The 14,940-nt window shown below is 43.4% G+C and overlaps 1 protein-coding gene across 1 annotated transcript; it reads left to right on the top strand.

Annotated features, from left to right (window-relative positions):
- Positions 1-44: 44 nt before the first annotated feature.
- Positions 45-8,857, top strand: fem1c (fem-1 homolog c). Its single transcript, XM_030417619.1, has 6 exons — positions 45-1,446; positions 4,437-4,606; positions 4,717-4,905; positions 5,198-5,709; positions 6,463-6,639; positions 6,867-8,857. The coding sequence occupies exons 1-6, from the start codon at positions 903-905 to the stop codon at positions 7,129-7,131; spliced, it is 1,857 nt and encodes a 618-aa protein (XP_030273479.1). The 5' UTR covers positions 45-902; the 3' UTR covers positions 7,132-8,857.
- The last annotated feature ends 6,083 nt before the right edge of the window (positions 8,858-14,940 follow it).

The raw sequence follows: 14,940 nt of genomic DNA, 5'->3' as shown, positions 1-14,940 counted from the left end.
CGCTGGCACGTCAATCATGCGCGGCAGCGGAGAAAAAAGACTGCGTTGGATCTCCGATTTGACAGAAACTGAGTCGTGATCATCCGGTCGAGCCGTGGGTGGATAGCCTTCCCTATTTGCCTTCCCCTTCGCTGAGACTATCGTCGTGCCAGCTTGCTGAGTGGCTACATGGACGACTGTTATTCGCCGTTTTGGGGGTAACGTCTGTCCGTTTTCTTCTCGACGTGTGTGTGTGTGTGTGTGTGTGAACGGAAAAAAAACGCCTCGGATTCTCGGGGATATCCCCGCTTGTGAGGTCGAGCCAGAGACCGAACGTCGTTTTTCCCAGGCTAAGCTAGCAGCAGCACGGCATTACGGGTGGGGGTGGATTTTTCTATATTTCGGCCCTCCGACAGCAAATATAAAAACGCCTCAGGAGTATGTCGTGGAACAATGACAAGCACGGGAAGCGGAGCTAATGGAGGAGAGCTTCTCGGAGGGGAGGAAGTGTCAGCGGATGAGTATCGGTTTAACGGTCAGTGAAGAGCAGTGAAGCTAAGCGGAGCTAGTCGGCTAGCTATCGATCAAGGAAGTTGACTAGCCAACCTTGCTAACTCGGCGACAAATGTATTACTGGACCAAGGGTCGCCTCAAACGTCTGAGTTATTAACAGGGTTAGACATTCACACAACGTAACAAGCTGGTGCCAATATTTGAAAGCCGGAGTTCTGTGAGCTTTGAACCAAATAAACGTTGGCTAATTGGTTAACCCTTTAGCTAGAAAGTGGGAGCTTGTTGTAAACAAAGGGTCCCGAGCCGCTCCGGTTCACACTGACGTTACACCTCCTGCTGTCGTTGACCCTTTGTTTCAGGGACAGCGTTGCCTTTTTTTTTTAATTTAACAGTGAAATAAACTCTCAGAAATGGATTTAAAGACGGCCGTTTTCAACGCAGCCAGGGACGGTAAGCTCCGTCTGCTTCAGAAACTGTTGGAGAACAAAGATGGGCACGAGGTGACCAAGCTGATGGGCGAGAAGACAAACGGGGCCACCCCGCTCCTGATGGCCTCCCGGTACGGACACCTGGACCTGGTGGAGTACCTGCTGGAGTGCTGCAGCGCTCCGGTGGAGGTCGGTGGATCGGTGAACTTTGACGGGGAGACCATCGAGGGAGCGCCCCCTCTTTGGGCGGCCTCGGCGGCGGGTCACCTTAAAGTGGTCCAGTCCCTGCTGGGTCACGGTGCTTCTGTCAACAGCACCACCCTGACCAACTCCACTCCCCTGAGGGCAGCCTGCTTTGACGGGCACCTGGACATAGTGAAATACCTGGTGGAGCACAAAGCTGACCTGGAGGTGGCCAACAGACACGGCCACACGTGTCTGATGATCTCCTGCTACAAGGGACACAAAGATATAGCGCAGTACCTGCTGGAGAAAGGCGCGGATGTCAACAGAAAAAGTGTCAAAGGTGAGTGGGTTCATACTCACAGCTGTCAGCTCCAACCCAACAGAGGCCTCCCTTTTTTTATTCACATGATTTCTATGAAAAATATAACAAAACTACCAGCAAATTGATCGATTTAAGCCAGTTGATTATGCAGAGTCCCACATTTAAGCCTTTTTATAAGGTTTTAATTCTCTATTCCACATCAACCCTGACAAACGTCAGACAGATGAGTAACACAAGTAGTCAGCGAGTAAAATACCCACATATATCACAGGCGATCTAAACGTACACTTTGCTACAACCAGCCGACAACACGAGTTAATAATTAAATTGTTAACATGTTTCCTTTTGCAGTGACTCAGCATAATGACATGAACGTCTGGTTTCACAATGGAAAGCACAATGATGACTGTCAGCTTGAACACACTTTGTGGGTGTGTCTGAAAGATCTCATGTTCCCCTTAGATGCTCTTTTCTAAACACATGACATGTCTTTTTATATTACATACAGATGATAGGATTGCTTGAAAAGAAAAACATTAGAATTGAATCCTACATTGAAATCATTTTATGTGTCAAACGCATGACCACTGTTGACGTCTTAGAAGGATGGAAACCACTGTAACCAATCTATCATACTTTATCATATGACTATGTATGTGGTACATCTTTATTTACAACCCTGTCAAACTTGGAAGCAGGCACATGTATTGGTTTGTACAAAATTTGTGGGGTCCACCTCCTACACATCCACCGGTGAGAACAGTGTTCTTCTAGCTTATCTTTGGTTCGCCTAGTGAACTTGACTCTAAGCGATTTGTGGTCGACACTTCATCAACATCCGATCACTTAGTTCTCCTGATCAATAGAGGAGCAGGTGGCAGATGCCATAATGTGCTTGAACTACTGTGAGGCCTTTAAAAACAAGCCGTCATGTGGTGATTGCGGTTGAAAGCACTCTCAGTTCTCCAGACTGGTGCCTTTCACATAACAGCTGAACCAACAGGAATGAGTAGATGTGTAATATTGGATATGAAGTGGCAAAAAAAAAAAAAAACATGGACATTGGGCTGATGGAAGGCAGGCAAGCTTAGAAAAAAAATGGTCAGCAGGGCACCACTATTGCAGCCACTTCTCTTGCCCTTAAATTAGCCTTAATACTGTTTAGAGGAGCGTAATGAGTATTTGGCTAATCCCTGGCTGTGGAAAGGATTTCCCAAGTTTCTGGATTAACTTGTTTTGGTAGTGGAAGTAAATGTATTATTATCTAGACAAGCAAAGATCAACACATTTCTTACACCAGGTAAAATGTTGAACACACCCCTTAAATTAGGCCAAATGTCAGGTCTGGTGACAGGTGGTTTTAAGGAAGAGCCAAAAGAGACATTGTGGCAAATTTATGATAACATGATGATGAAATAGGATAATATTCCTTTTGGACAGTGTTAGATGTATGAAACAAATTTGAACATGACTGTATAATCACTACAAAGGATTTATCCATCCTAAACCATAACACCAATGCCAAAAAAACAAAACATATGCAACGTTAACACAGCTTGTTCTGTCTAGCTCTGATAAACGGGAGGAAAAGCTGCAGTGCTTCTGTCCCCATGTTTCTGTTTTTAAGAGCATGATGACAGAAGAATCTGATCTGTGAGGTTTTGGCAGAAACTAAACAGTATAAATAATGGTTAATCCCTGACTAACCCTGTTCTCTGGTCTCGTCTACTTGAATATGGATTAGCCCCAGTGCACTGAGAGCAGCCAGGTGAGAGGCAAGCAAAGGTGAAACTGAATTACACACAAGTGTTGTGTTGAAATTAAAGGCCAGAAAGGATGGACTTGACTTGTTTTGGAGGTGTTCACATGTATGTGTGATTTCTTTTGAACTTTTATAGAATTAGTAAGTGCTCCCCTAAAACAACAACTGCCACGTGTTCGACTCCAGGAAGAACCAGCTGTGGAAACCTTCTGGTTTACAATGCTCTGTTGATGATTGACCCTGAGGGGCTGGGTGACCTGTTTGCAGGATAGGCAAGACATGTTTAGGCTAAGTAATATTTAACTGCCAATCTGTTTCATTTGTGTAACAAATGGTATGTACCAACATATATATATAATCAAATGTTATGTAGCTTTTTCTGGATGCATAAGGTGTTCTAAAACACTGATGTCTGTGTTAACATGTGTTGACTATTAAAGGAATCTGACTGCAGGAATCTAGTGTGTAGACCTGCTGCCTTAACTTTAAGAAATCAAGTCTTATCTGTGATCAATTGTGAGAACAGGAAAACCTGCGTTATAGTTCAAAATATGCTCCTTTTATGTACAGATAGCCGCTCAGAATACAATGCCTTCAATCAAGGCCTCGTCTGGTGCCCCTTCTTTGTTTTTTTTTGATGTGGCACACCCACCAAAATGAAAGCAAATAACTCGGACTGTTTCAAAACATTTCATTGTCAGAAGAGGCCATATAATTTAATGGAGATATCATTGCACAAGCACAGGTTTGCTGCAGCTGAGCTGACATTCCCACTCGACAGCTTCTGTTCAGCCGGCTTACCCACTGTACTAGAACTACAGACAGCATGACCTGAGCCGCACCTGAATGGGTAATCATTGAGTGGAAGTGAGCGTCTAACAAAGGGCTCAGTGGCAGCATCCACAATAATCCTGATATCAGCTGATCTCCAGCTATTTGGAATATATTTTCATGAGAGAGGCTAGTGTACAGGGTATACAGCTGACTTCTAGTTCTGCTGTAACTCTCTGGGTCTCTAATGTAGTGATAAGAAATTGTTGCCCATTTTATTTTAAATACACTAAATGTAATGATATGCTAGTTTGTAGACGGTGCTCCAATTAAGTAGCGTTAAAACTCAAATGAACAAACTGTCTCTGAATTCTCCTAAGCCCCTGTGTGGAGACATGTCTTCATCTGGGTTATCAATGAATATAAAAAACACAATCTGTAGCTTATTGTAATATGTGTCCCTCACCGTTAACAGGCAACACAGCACTTCATGACTGTGCGGAGTCGGGCAGTCTGGAGATCATGCGGATGCTACTGCAGTATGGAGCCTCCATGGAGCAGGACGGCTACGGCATGACGCCCCTGCTCTCTGCCAGCGTCACAGGCCACACTAACATCGTAGACGACTTGACAATGCACCAGCAGGTCAGAGTTGGTCTGCGCGGATGTTCGTTTGAGGCCATGGCTGTTACATTTTGAATCCATTAAGTATTTATCTTCGAGAAATATGACAAATGTTGTTCCTTTCTGTGCAGACAAGCAACAGGGAACGCATCGATGCCCTGGAGCTCTTGGGAGCCACATTTGTTGACAAGAAGAGAGATCTCCTTGGAGCATTAAAATACTGGAAGAGAGCAATGGACCTCAGGTACACCGACAGTAACAACGTTGTCCATAAACCAGAACCCAAGCAGCTGATCATGGCATATGACTACGCCAGAGAGGTGAGTATCTGTTTGAGTTTGTTAGTTTTCTCATCCAGCTTTGGTGATTATTGCATTGCATTAAATGCCTGTGAAACGTTATTATGTCCATTTTATTGCACAGAAATAGGCATAAAAAACCATATATTACCATATGCATATTTACATTTATCAAAGAAACTAGTGCAGCTGTCTGGAGTTTTTAGGAGATAACGCTATCTGCCCCTGAAAACTCTTGACTTCATCGCTTGTGAACGGAAACACTAAACTGCTGCACCCTGCCACTGTCCTGACCCTGTAATCCTCTTCCCAGGTAACGAATGGAGAAGAGCTGGACGGGCTGATATCTGACCCGGATGAAATGCGCATGCAGGCACTGCTCATACGTGAAAGAATCCTCGGCCCACAACATCCCGACACGTCTTACTACATCCGCTACCGAGGTGCTGTCTACGCAGACTCTGGGAACTTTGAGCGCTGTATCAATCTTTGGAAGTATGCTTTGGACATGCAGCAGAGTAACTTGGACCCCCTGAGCCCCATGACCGCCTCCAGCCTGCTGTCGTTCGCTGAGCTCTTCTCCTTCATGCTGCAGGACAGAGCCAAGGGCCTTCTGGGGACATCAGTGTCATTTGAGGACTTGATGGGGATCCTTTCCAAGAGCGTGTTGGAGATTGAGCGGGCAGTTAAACAAAATGGACCGATGCCCCCGGACCCTGCTCAGCTCAGCAAGGCCCTGTCAATCATCCTGCACCTCATTTGTCTTTTGGAGAAGGTGCCGTGTACTGCAGAGCAGGACCACTTCAAGAAGGAAACTATCTATAGGTAGGTTCAGTGTAAATGACTTGCGTTAGAGTTCATATTGGATTTTTAGGGCTGATGCCAATATAAGGAAGTAAAGAAAATTCTGACATCTATAATTTGGCTGACATGCACACATCTTTTGCAGTGATTCATTGCAGCACGATATTAATACAGATTAATGCATTTTTATTGTCTAAAATAACATTGGTGACAACAGTAAAACAGTCAACCTCACTCGGAAATTAATAGTTATAAATATCTCGGTCTCCAGTTATCTCTTTCTATTAGAATATGTGAAAAAATAAGGTTTTCATATTGGCACATGTCGCAACATGTGATAGGCCAATATTGGCAGATAATATATTCCAACTGATGTATCAGGCAGGCTCTAATTTGTCACTGTGTACTGGGAGGTCATCCACATATGGTAGTTTTCAGGGAATACACTGGTTTTGTGGTGAAACTCATTTGACCTCATTTCTGCAAGTCTTTTTTTAGCCCTGCCGTTTATTTGTAGCAGTGTAAACTTGCATCAGTCAGGCTGTCGAGGCGTATTTGCATCCCCTTTTTTGGCAAACAAGAGTCAGTTGAACTGAAGAATGCATTCCCCATCTGCCACGCGCCATTTGTGAATTTGTCTCAGTGAATCCGGTACTTTGATGACTGCCATAATCTGTGTCAGTAGCTCAATCAAACCTGAAGCTAGTTCAGACACTGTCCTTTACTTCAGTAGTGCTGTTACCTTGATGTTGACATTTTTCCAAATCTTCACAGATTCCTGAAGCTCCAGCCGTGTGGTAAGAACGGCTACAGTCCACTACACCTGGCGGTTGACCGCAACACCACCTGCGTGGGCCGCTATCCCGTCTGCAAGTTCCCCTCCCTCACAGTCGCTTCCATCCTCCTTGAGTGTGGGGCAGATGTTAACAGCCGCGATGAGGATGACAACAGGTTTGTTTGTTTGCAATTTCCTTCTTCTCTAGTGCCAGCTCTCATAGTTTGCTGTTCTTTCCCTATCCTGGTTTAATTTTCATTAGTCATTTTGTTAATAAGAAGCAACATAATAGAAAAATAAAGAAATTGTGTGAATCCTTCTCTATCTACAAACAAAGAAGCAATAAAGTTGAAAACATGTTAAACCAGACCAAAGATAACATCAGTCTAATCCCTTCCATCAGCCCCCTTCACATCGCAGCATCCAATGGCCACCCAGACATCATGAACCTGCTGATTTCATGCGGGACCCACTTTGACAGCACTAACGCCTTCCAACAAACTGCATGCGACCTCCTGGACGAGAAGGAGCTGTCCAGGAATGTCATCCAGCCCATAAACCACACCACCCTGCAGTGCCTAGCAGCCAGGGTCATCGTCAAGCACAGCCTCGACTACCGGGGTAACATCCCCGAGAAACTAGAGGCCTTTGTTTTGCTCCACAGATAATGATTGTGAAGGAGTGGAGGGGAGTGGATGGATGAAAAGAGGAGGTGGTGTGATTACATCGAGTGGACTCGACGGACTGAGGAGCACTAAAGCTCAACACCTGACCCACAAGGTGTTTGAGGAGCCCGAAGACAATTTTTGTGGGTTAGGTTTGCAAATTCAAACTCTTTGGAGGAATGAACTTGAAGATTGGCGTGAACAAAAATGTCCTCATTTAATCAGGATGAACTGAAAAATTATCTGGGCGAACAGAGGAATGAGTTACCATTTGCGTCCTCTGTTTGCCGTTTTGGGATGTATTGCGAGTGGATTGCAACATTGACACACACACACAGTTGTATCTCCAGATGAAGTGAGCGAGGGGTTTACGTATTTTGCTTTAGAAAAAAATGTTGTTTTTTGCATATTCCACTATGCTATTTATTGAATGAAACTTGAGAGATTTTTCTCCATGCTGGCTCCAACTGGCCTCAACTTTGCCTGCTTCTCTCTTCGCAAAGCAAGGATTGAGGCGTTTCTACATATGCTGGGACTTCAGGTTTATTTTTTGTTTGTCCCATCACTGTTGCCAACAGTCATGGACCCTTCCTCAGTCATCATTAGGGTGTTTTCTTTTTTTTTTCTTTTTGTACCTTTTACAATACATTTTAGTTATTGTCATGCAAATCTGGATATCTGCCCGAGGGGTGTGGATTCTAGACTCATTTTTTCGTTCCCACTTTAGTGTATAAACAAAGCTTTACGAGAAGGGTTTAATGTCTGCGAACACCATAAGTGCTTTATTCTTCCTATGCACAGGCTAGGCTGTTGGAAAGAGAGACTGTTGTATTCTGTGCCGGCACTTGTCTGTGCAATATCTCTCATGAATATTTGTGTTTACCTCATTGCTGCCGTTTCCTTCAGTGTCCCCTTACTTTACTCAGAGAAGGTGGGGGGATGCAAAACCATTTTACTGATTGTTGTAAGAAGAGTGAATGAATTTGAGTGACTATGTTCATAATGTGTGAAAGAATGTGAACACCACACAGTGTGTTTCTTGAATGCAGAGTGTTTGGGTTTTTTTTTTTTTCTTTTTTTTTCTTTTTTTTGGAGCTTACACAAATGATTGAGGACAAGAGTTTGGTGAAGTGGCACTCATGGAGATTCCATATTGCACATGACTGCCACTAGAAACAACCGCTGGAGTGTGCAGGCTTGTACACAGAAGTGACCTCTTAACATTCATACATGGCCGACCTTTAAATGCAGTCCCTCTTTTTAATGATCCCGATCAAAAGGCAAAACTCATACCATCATCGGCCCACTGTGCATGTGCAGCAGCAGCATATCAACCAACCAGTCACTGCAGAAAACCTTTCATAAGAACTCCTAGACTTAGACTACAGCTAGGGTAGTTCTGCTCATTTTGTACAACTGTCGTCCAATTGTATGAGAACTGAAGACACAAACGAGTGGGAGGACGCCGTAAAGTTTGTGAGTTATCTTGTTTGCACATTAGCTTTAGATGTGTGGGTTGAAAAAAGGGCTTTTCATAAAATCGTAGGTTTTTCATATTGCAGTCTATTAAACCTGACAGTTAAAAACCAGACATAGAAAATGTATGAGGACTACCAGGGCAACTTGATTTGAATCTGCACTTTACTACAGCGGAGTTTAAGATTTGATATGGCATTAATCAAGTTCATGTCTTAATAACCAGTTTGACAATAAACCCATGTTGCACATGTCTCCTCGTCCAGATGTCTTTATTTTTCATTTTCTGCCTGAGGGGTGGGGTGTGGTGGGGGCTAAAGATGGGAATGCTTAAGTTTATATGAGATGATGTCGTTCATCCCTCAGTTTTAAACGATGGAAATTTCTCATGGCCTAATTTGAATTTAATGCAGTCAAATGACGTGTATTTCAGGACTGCCAGGTCTTTCCATGGAATCAGGCAAGCAAGAAAACAAAAGCCCACAGACGCACATTGGACGTGCCTGTACTCTCTGGTGCCTGACTCATTCCTGACTCTGCTAGTTAGTCAAACTACTAACTAGCTAGCCACACCTGGAGGAAAAGTATTTTTTTCTGTTTACCAACAGCCTAAACCTTCTGCAATCTTAATTCAGCAAGTACACAACCATTAGTAATGTGTGTGTATATAAAGAAAAGTTATGCATTAACAGGATAAGGTGTATCAGTTGAAATAAGGTAAGCAAAAATACAGTTTAGTTATTTGACATGTTCATAACAGGAACAATGGCAACAGTAAATGAAGAAGCCACAAAGAAGATTTAGTAACAATGAGGATGTGATTAAAATATGGCATTCACTACGGTAATAACATTCATGTTTTGTAGGCAGGAGGACGAAGGACAAGTGAAGAGAAAACAGAAAGCAAAAACAAGGTTAGTTGAGTCGGTGTCTTTGTTAATACACTATCTACTTACATAAAGCTATTTTAGGACCAAAGTGAAGTAACTGTTGAGAGAGAACTAGTCCAATAGCAACCTAGTTGGACTGAAAAAGCAGTACATGCTTTGGAAAGGACACATTTTGTGTTTCCATACAGACTTGGCAACGACCCCCATTAGAAAGATTGTATTTCTTAAGAAAAGCGTGACCGGAAATTGCTCTAAAGACACTGAAAATCTACTTTGATCAGTGTACCCAACATGTATTGCTTTGAATGGCTCCAAAAATGACCAAAAAACATGTCCGTTATAGTCGTTAAACTGGAGTAACTAGTGTCAGTTTCACCAAGTCATCTTTCGAGCAGTTGTGGTACTGAGCTACTGAGCGGTCGACTCATTCCAGACACTTGAGCTTGGAGCGGGTGCACGCAGGACCCCTCCGGACTGGAATGTGTCCAGAGAAACCTTTGACGTCGCTCACGCTGGGCATCCAGTCGCTTCCGAGAACTGTCCCAAATAAAAACCTGCTGATTTGTGGCATGTTTGTTTAAGACTTGTGGCTTAAAGCAATAAACTATCAGCGGCGGCCGACAGGGAGCTTTGAAGAAAGCCGCGACTGTTTTCTACCTTATCGAGAGATTGACTGACATTATTTTTTCCACTCAGTCAGAGGAGCTCACCAAATATGTTTGCTTTTGGCTGCAGTACAAGAAATGAGAAATAAGAAAAACACTCCCCAGCTTTTGGCAGGTGCTCAGCACAGACATCTGAACAGTTGTTTCTATCCGGTACAGTAGCTGGTAAGATCAATACAACCAAATCTGATAAAGATAAAGAATGAAATTATAACACAAGTGATATTCTTACTTCACTTTTTGTCAGCGAATCCAATGAAAATACCAAAACCAGCAATGAATTGATCCTACAAACACTGCAGCTGACACAACTTTAGAACCATCACTATTTATTTGCTTGCAGGTAATTAATGCCATCCACCATCTTGCTAATACTTTTAACTTAATTTACGTGTTCCTCTTTTGATGACGCATCCTTGATTACAATGTGATGGTTCGCTGAAGAACACCAAGGCTCCAAGAATCCTGAACAGAACCAGGTCCAGAGCCAGAGCTCGTTTGGTGGAGAGAGAGTGAGATGAGTTCAAGGAACCTAAAAAAGAAGGAAGTCACTGCGAAGTTACTAGAAGTTACGTCACTAAATCTTGTTTCGGTGGCAAACTTGGTGTCAGCTGTATTGGAGTCTACGGGAGATGCATGGAGAAACACTAAAAAAACCAACATATCTACATCGTAAGGCTTCTGAAAAATGCCTCCAGAAAATGTAAAAACACACCTCAGAGAGAAGATAGCAACATTGCTGCTCCGTCAAAGGCTCCTGTTGGCAGAGTAACTACATCCTGATCAGCGATGTTTGGTCAGACCGGCCCCGTTTGGCCACAGTCAATGTATCCCTGTCAATCATTTAGGGGGGGAAAATCTGTAACCTACTTCCTGAAGTGTGTTCTTTCATTTTCCGAAGGCATTTCTCCGTCAGAAGTCATACGACAGAAATATGTTGGGTTTTAGTGTGTTTCTCCATGCATCTCCCATAGACTTCAATACAGCTGACACCAAAGCAAGATTCAGTGATGCAATGACCCTTACTTCCCTCTTTTTAAGGTTCTTTGGATGGGGTAAAGGAAGTCACACATTGTCAGTTTTTAGACATGTAAGCATCATGGATCCACCACTTTGGTGCTATTTGATGGATTGTCATATGATATTCATGCTCCCCAGAGGATGAACCCCACTGACTATGACGATTCTTAAACTGGTTCTCTAGTGCCACCAGCAGAGCGATATTTTCCATTTGAGTGCCATTTTTTTGATAACTATCAGATGGATTGCCATGGAATTTGGTACAAATATTCATAGTCCCTGAAGGATGAACCCCTGTGATTTTGGTAATTCTCTGACTTTGCCTTACGCGCCACCAGCAGGTCAGATTTTCTTTTTGTGAAATACAATTTTTACAGACATCTGTGGTTGCTGGTCTTTTGGTGGCCCATCAGTGCCACAAGTAGGTTCATATGCTGTCACAACATGATCCAGATGTTAGAGTCGATTCAGATGCCGGCTGTATTTTTCCCTCTGCAACTTAAAAGTTACCCTTTAAAAAATAAAGATGAACACCAGCCTCATTCTTTAGGCAGTTCTCTGCTGTCAAAAACATTTGCTTGGTTCATTCTCCATTCACCAGGTCTCAGGTCAGATCATCGTTCTTCTTTAACATTTTGATGAAATGCTCTCATCCAACAATGTGATGTTGAAGCTCCCTCATACGCAAAGATAAGAGGAGCCGAGTACTGTGTTGATGATGCATATATTACATTATATAAAAGCCGCAGTGGGAAAATGTCTCGATCATCAACTAATTCAAATGCAAAGATGAATTAGTTTCTGTTTTTCCCACCCCCTCCTCTCTCACAGTGAGAGTCTCACCACCTGTTTCCTCCACATGCACAGCAGCAGCAGCCAGTCGGTCCCAGAATCTCACACCTATCCTGTATGTTCCCTCATGAGTCACCGACCGGATCTCTTGCAAAGAGGAGAGTGGGAATCTCTTAATGAGTCACGATCACTGGAGGTATGTTGCGCGGGGCAGCTGAGGCAGAATGGAGCAGGTTTGGGTGGATTGTTGGTAAGTGGGTCAAGAGTCCATCTTGTGATCTATGAAGAAGGATTTAGCGACAGAAACTGTTTTGTTTTTCTTACGTAACAGAACAGAACAGAACAGAACAGAACCACAGCTGCGTTCAACCAACCTGAGAAAACCAGCTGTAAATCAACGAAGGTGACGCTGTAAGGAGTGTCACTGAACTGTGCTGTTTCACTTTTTCACGGCCACACCCGTAATTACCTGCTAAAAATAGCACAGAAACGATTTGAAGGAGGACACACGGTTATTTATTTTGACCCAGCGTGAGGAGAAACATATTTCCGCGAACTGTGTCAGCCCCGGAAAAAATCAATCTGACTTCACCCACAACCCGGCAAGGCTTCCTTCTTTCCGGGCCTCTTATCTCAGCAGCGTTAAGCTCAGTTAACCTAGATTTTTCCTCCAGCAGGGAACGTTAACGTCTCTCTTTGATGGCAATTGTGAAGTGTGTAGCGTAGGTGTTTCTGGGTCTCAGGGCCCGGAACAAGTCGAGGCTTGTCAGAGCACAGTGTGAAACGTGAGTGCTTCGTGTGGCGCAGGCCCACTAACTCCGGCACCGGAGGTTAACAGTGCCATCGGCCCCACTGTCGAGCTAGATGTTGACATAACGAGGGAGAGATAAGAAAGGGGTGTCAAGAGAGGGAGAGAAAGGAGTACAGATCAAATGATGTCTGTGCCTCAGGAGGAAGGTGTGCGTGTGGGAGGGCGATGTGTGCTTGAAAGCCAGATTTTCGAGAGAAAAATCACTTGTCAGCTCAGCAGGGAGGTGGTGTAGTGAGTCAGAGGGTTGCCCGTGAAGATGGTGTGAATCTACCTCGCTGACCTATCACAGAGCAGGAAACAGACTCCTCTACAGCTTCAAGAACAGGGGTCAGTTTTCTGTTCTTGGTTTTTATCACACTCACAGGATGCAGTGGGTATCATTCAGAGGCAGGAAGTGTGAACCATACATGGTGCAAACACATCGATACACAACGCACGTCAACCAGGATAGAGTTGCATTTTTTCAAGTTTTTAAGGATAAGTTCACCAAAAAATGAATATTCAGTCGTTATCTACTTACTCCCAGGGCACTGGAAAGTTGTGTGAACTTTAATCATCCACAAAAAAGTTCTGGAGCTTCACAGGAAAAAAACGCGTGGCAGCATTCTCCTAAACAACTGAAGTAGATGGGGACTTGTTGTTGACTTGGTCAAAAAAACCCAGCGAAAACGGAAACGTAAAATGTCTCTGTGGAGATCCTCAGTTGTAATCCAAGTCTTCGGAAGCATTGAAAATAAAAGATGTTATTTAAACCCTTTCTAAACAAAACATCTTCATTGTGGTGCTAAGCTGAATGTGTTCACGCTCCTGTCTCTTTAAGCGTAAAGAATAATTTGTCTTTATTTGACTTCATGGTGATTTCTTGTGTTTTGTCACTCACGTTTTCTACACATTGTGTTTGAAGGTCAGACAGAGACGAGGATTAACTGTACGAGTGCACACATTAAACCCTGATCCTCTAGATGATATTCAGACATCTCTGTCTCAGTCCTCACCAGCTGTACAAAAGGCTCCACATTATGGCTTATTTTCGTGGCCTTTTGGCAGCGCTGTTAGCTCAGCCTACTTCTGTCCCGTCTATATTTAGGGCCGAATAATGCCCTGTTGGAAAGCTGTCCTACATTAGGCGAGCGTCTCCATCTCTGAATACCTGCAGGTGAGCTGGGCCTCAGTCACCAGACATCTGCCTTTGTCCCTGCCCCTCCGGCTGTCTCCACGTGGAGCCCCGGTGAGGACGTACCGAGGAGCCGAGCAGCAACAAAGCGGGGCGTTTTGAATAAAGTCTATTTTAAAGTTGTATTACTTTTTCAATCTCCCATGTTCACCTTTATCTGTCTCTGTCACTGTCTGCAGCTCTCTGTCATCTTCCTCTCTGTCTCTGTCTTCAGTCATCACGGCAGCACGAGAGACATTTTTGCTCTTTTTATGGATGAACTCCCAACTTCATCATCATCATCGGATATGGACTCATGGATATGTAAAGGTACATTCAGCAAGTTTCATTGATAGTATTCAGTCAGAGAGTATATCTGCATCAGCACTGAAAGGGACAGAAGCTTAAAAATGAAGTCCCTCTAATTTGATTAGTAGTAATGTGTTCAAACACAGTAAAATTAAATACTAATCCTGTGTAAATCTAGTTTATCAGAGTAGTTTTCTGTCTTCTTTGTTGAACTGTTTTGGATCAATGTATGAACTTAAGGATGCACAATATATCTATTGCACAACCAAAGTTCAGTAAACTGTTTTACCATGATTGCACAAGTCAAAACGATGTTGCCAGTGAGTCCGGTGTCAACTATGTACATAAGTTGCAACTTTGAGTGCAGCTGAAACACCAGAACCTTGGCCTTTGTTGTCATGGTAACAATATTAAACACGCAACTCAATGTTGACTTTTTCGTTTCAAACGGGACACAATCACACGGTGTCCTGGGTGAAAGTCATCTTAACTGGTCTGTGGACTTTTCACAGCACTTAATGAGAAGGAGTAGCTTATCAGCTCCATGCAACATTTGACCCTGACGTACTCACAGAAGTTGAAAGTCATGATATTTGGACGCACGTTAAAGTGATTTGTTATTATCTTGGGCTCAGAGAACTTATGACAGACATTTTTATTTATGTTTTTTTCAGATTTTTCAGAGGCTTAACAATA

The sequence above is a fragment of the Sparus aurata genome, chromosome 5, assembly GCF_900880675.1.
Source record: "Sparus aurata chromosome 5, fSpaAur1.1, whole genome shotgun sequence".
In the NCBI taxonomy this organism is placed as follows: domain Eukaryota; kingdom Metazoa; phylum Chordata; class Actinopteri; order Spariformes; family Sparidae; genus Sparus; species Sparus aurata.
This window is presented reverse-complemented; position numbering and strand designations above follow the sequence as displayed.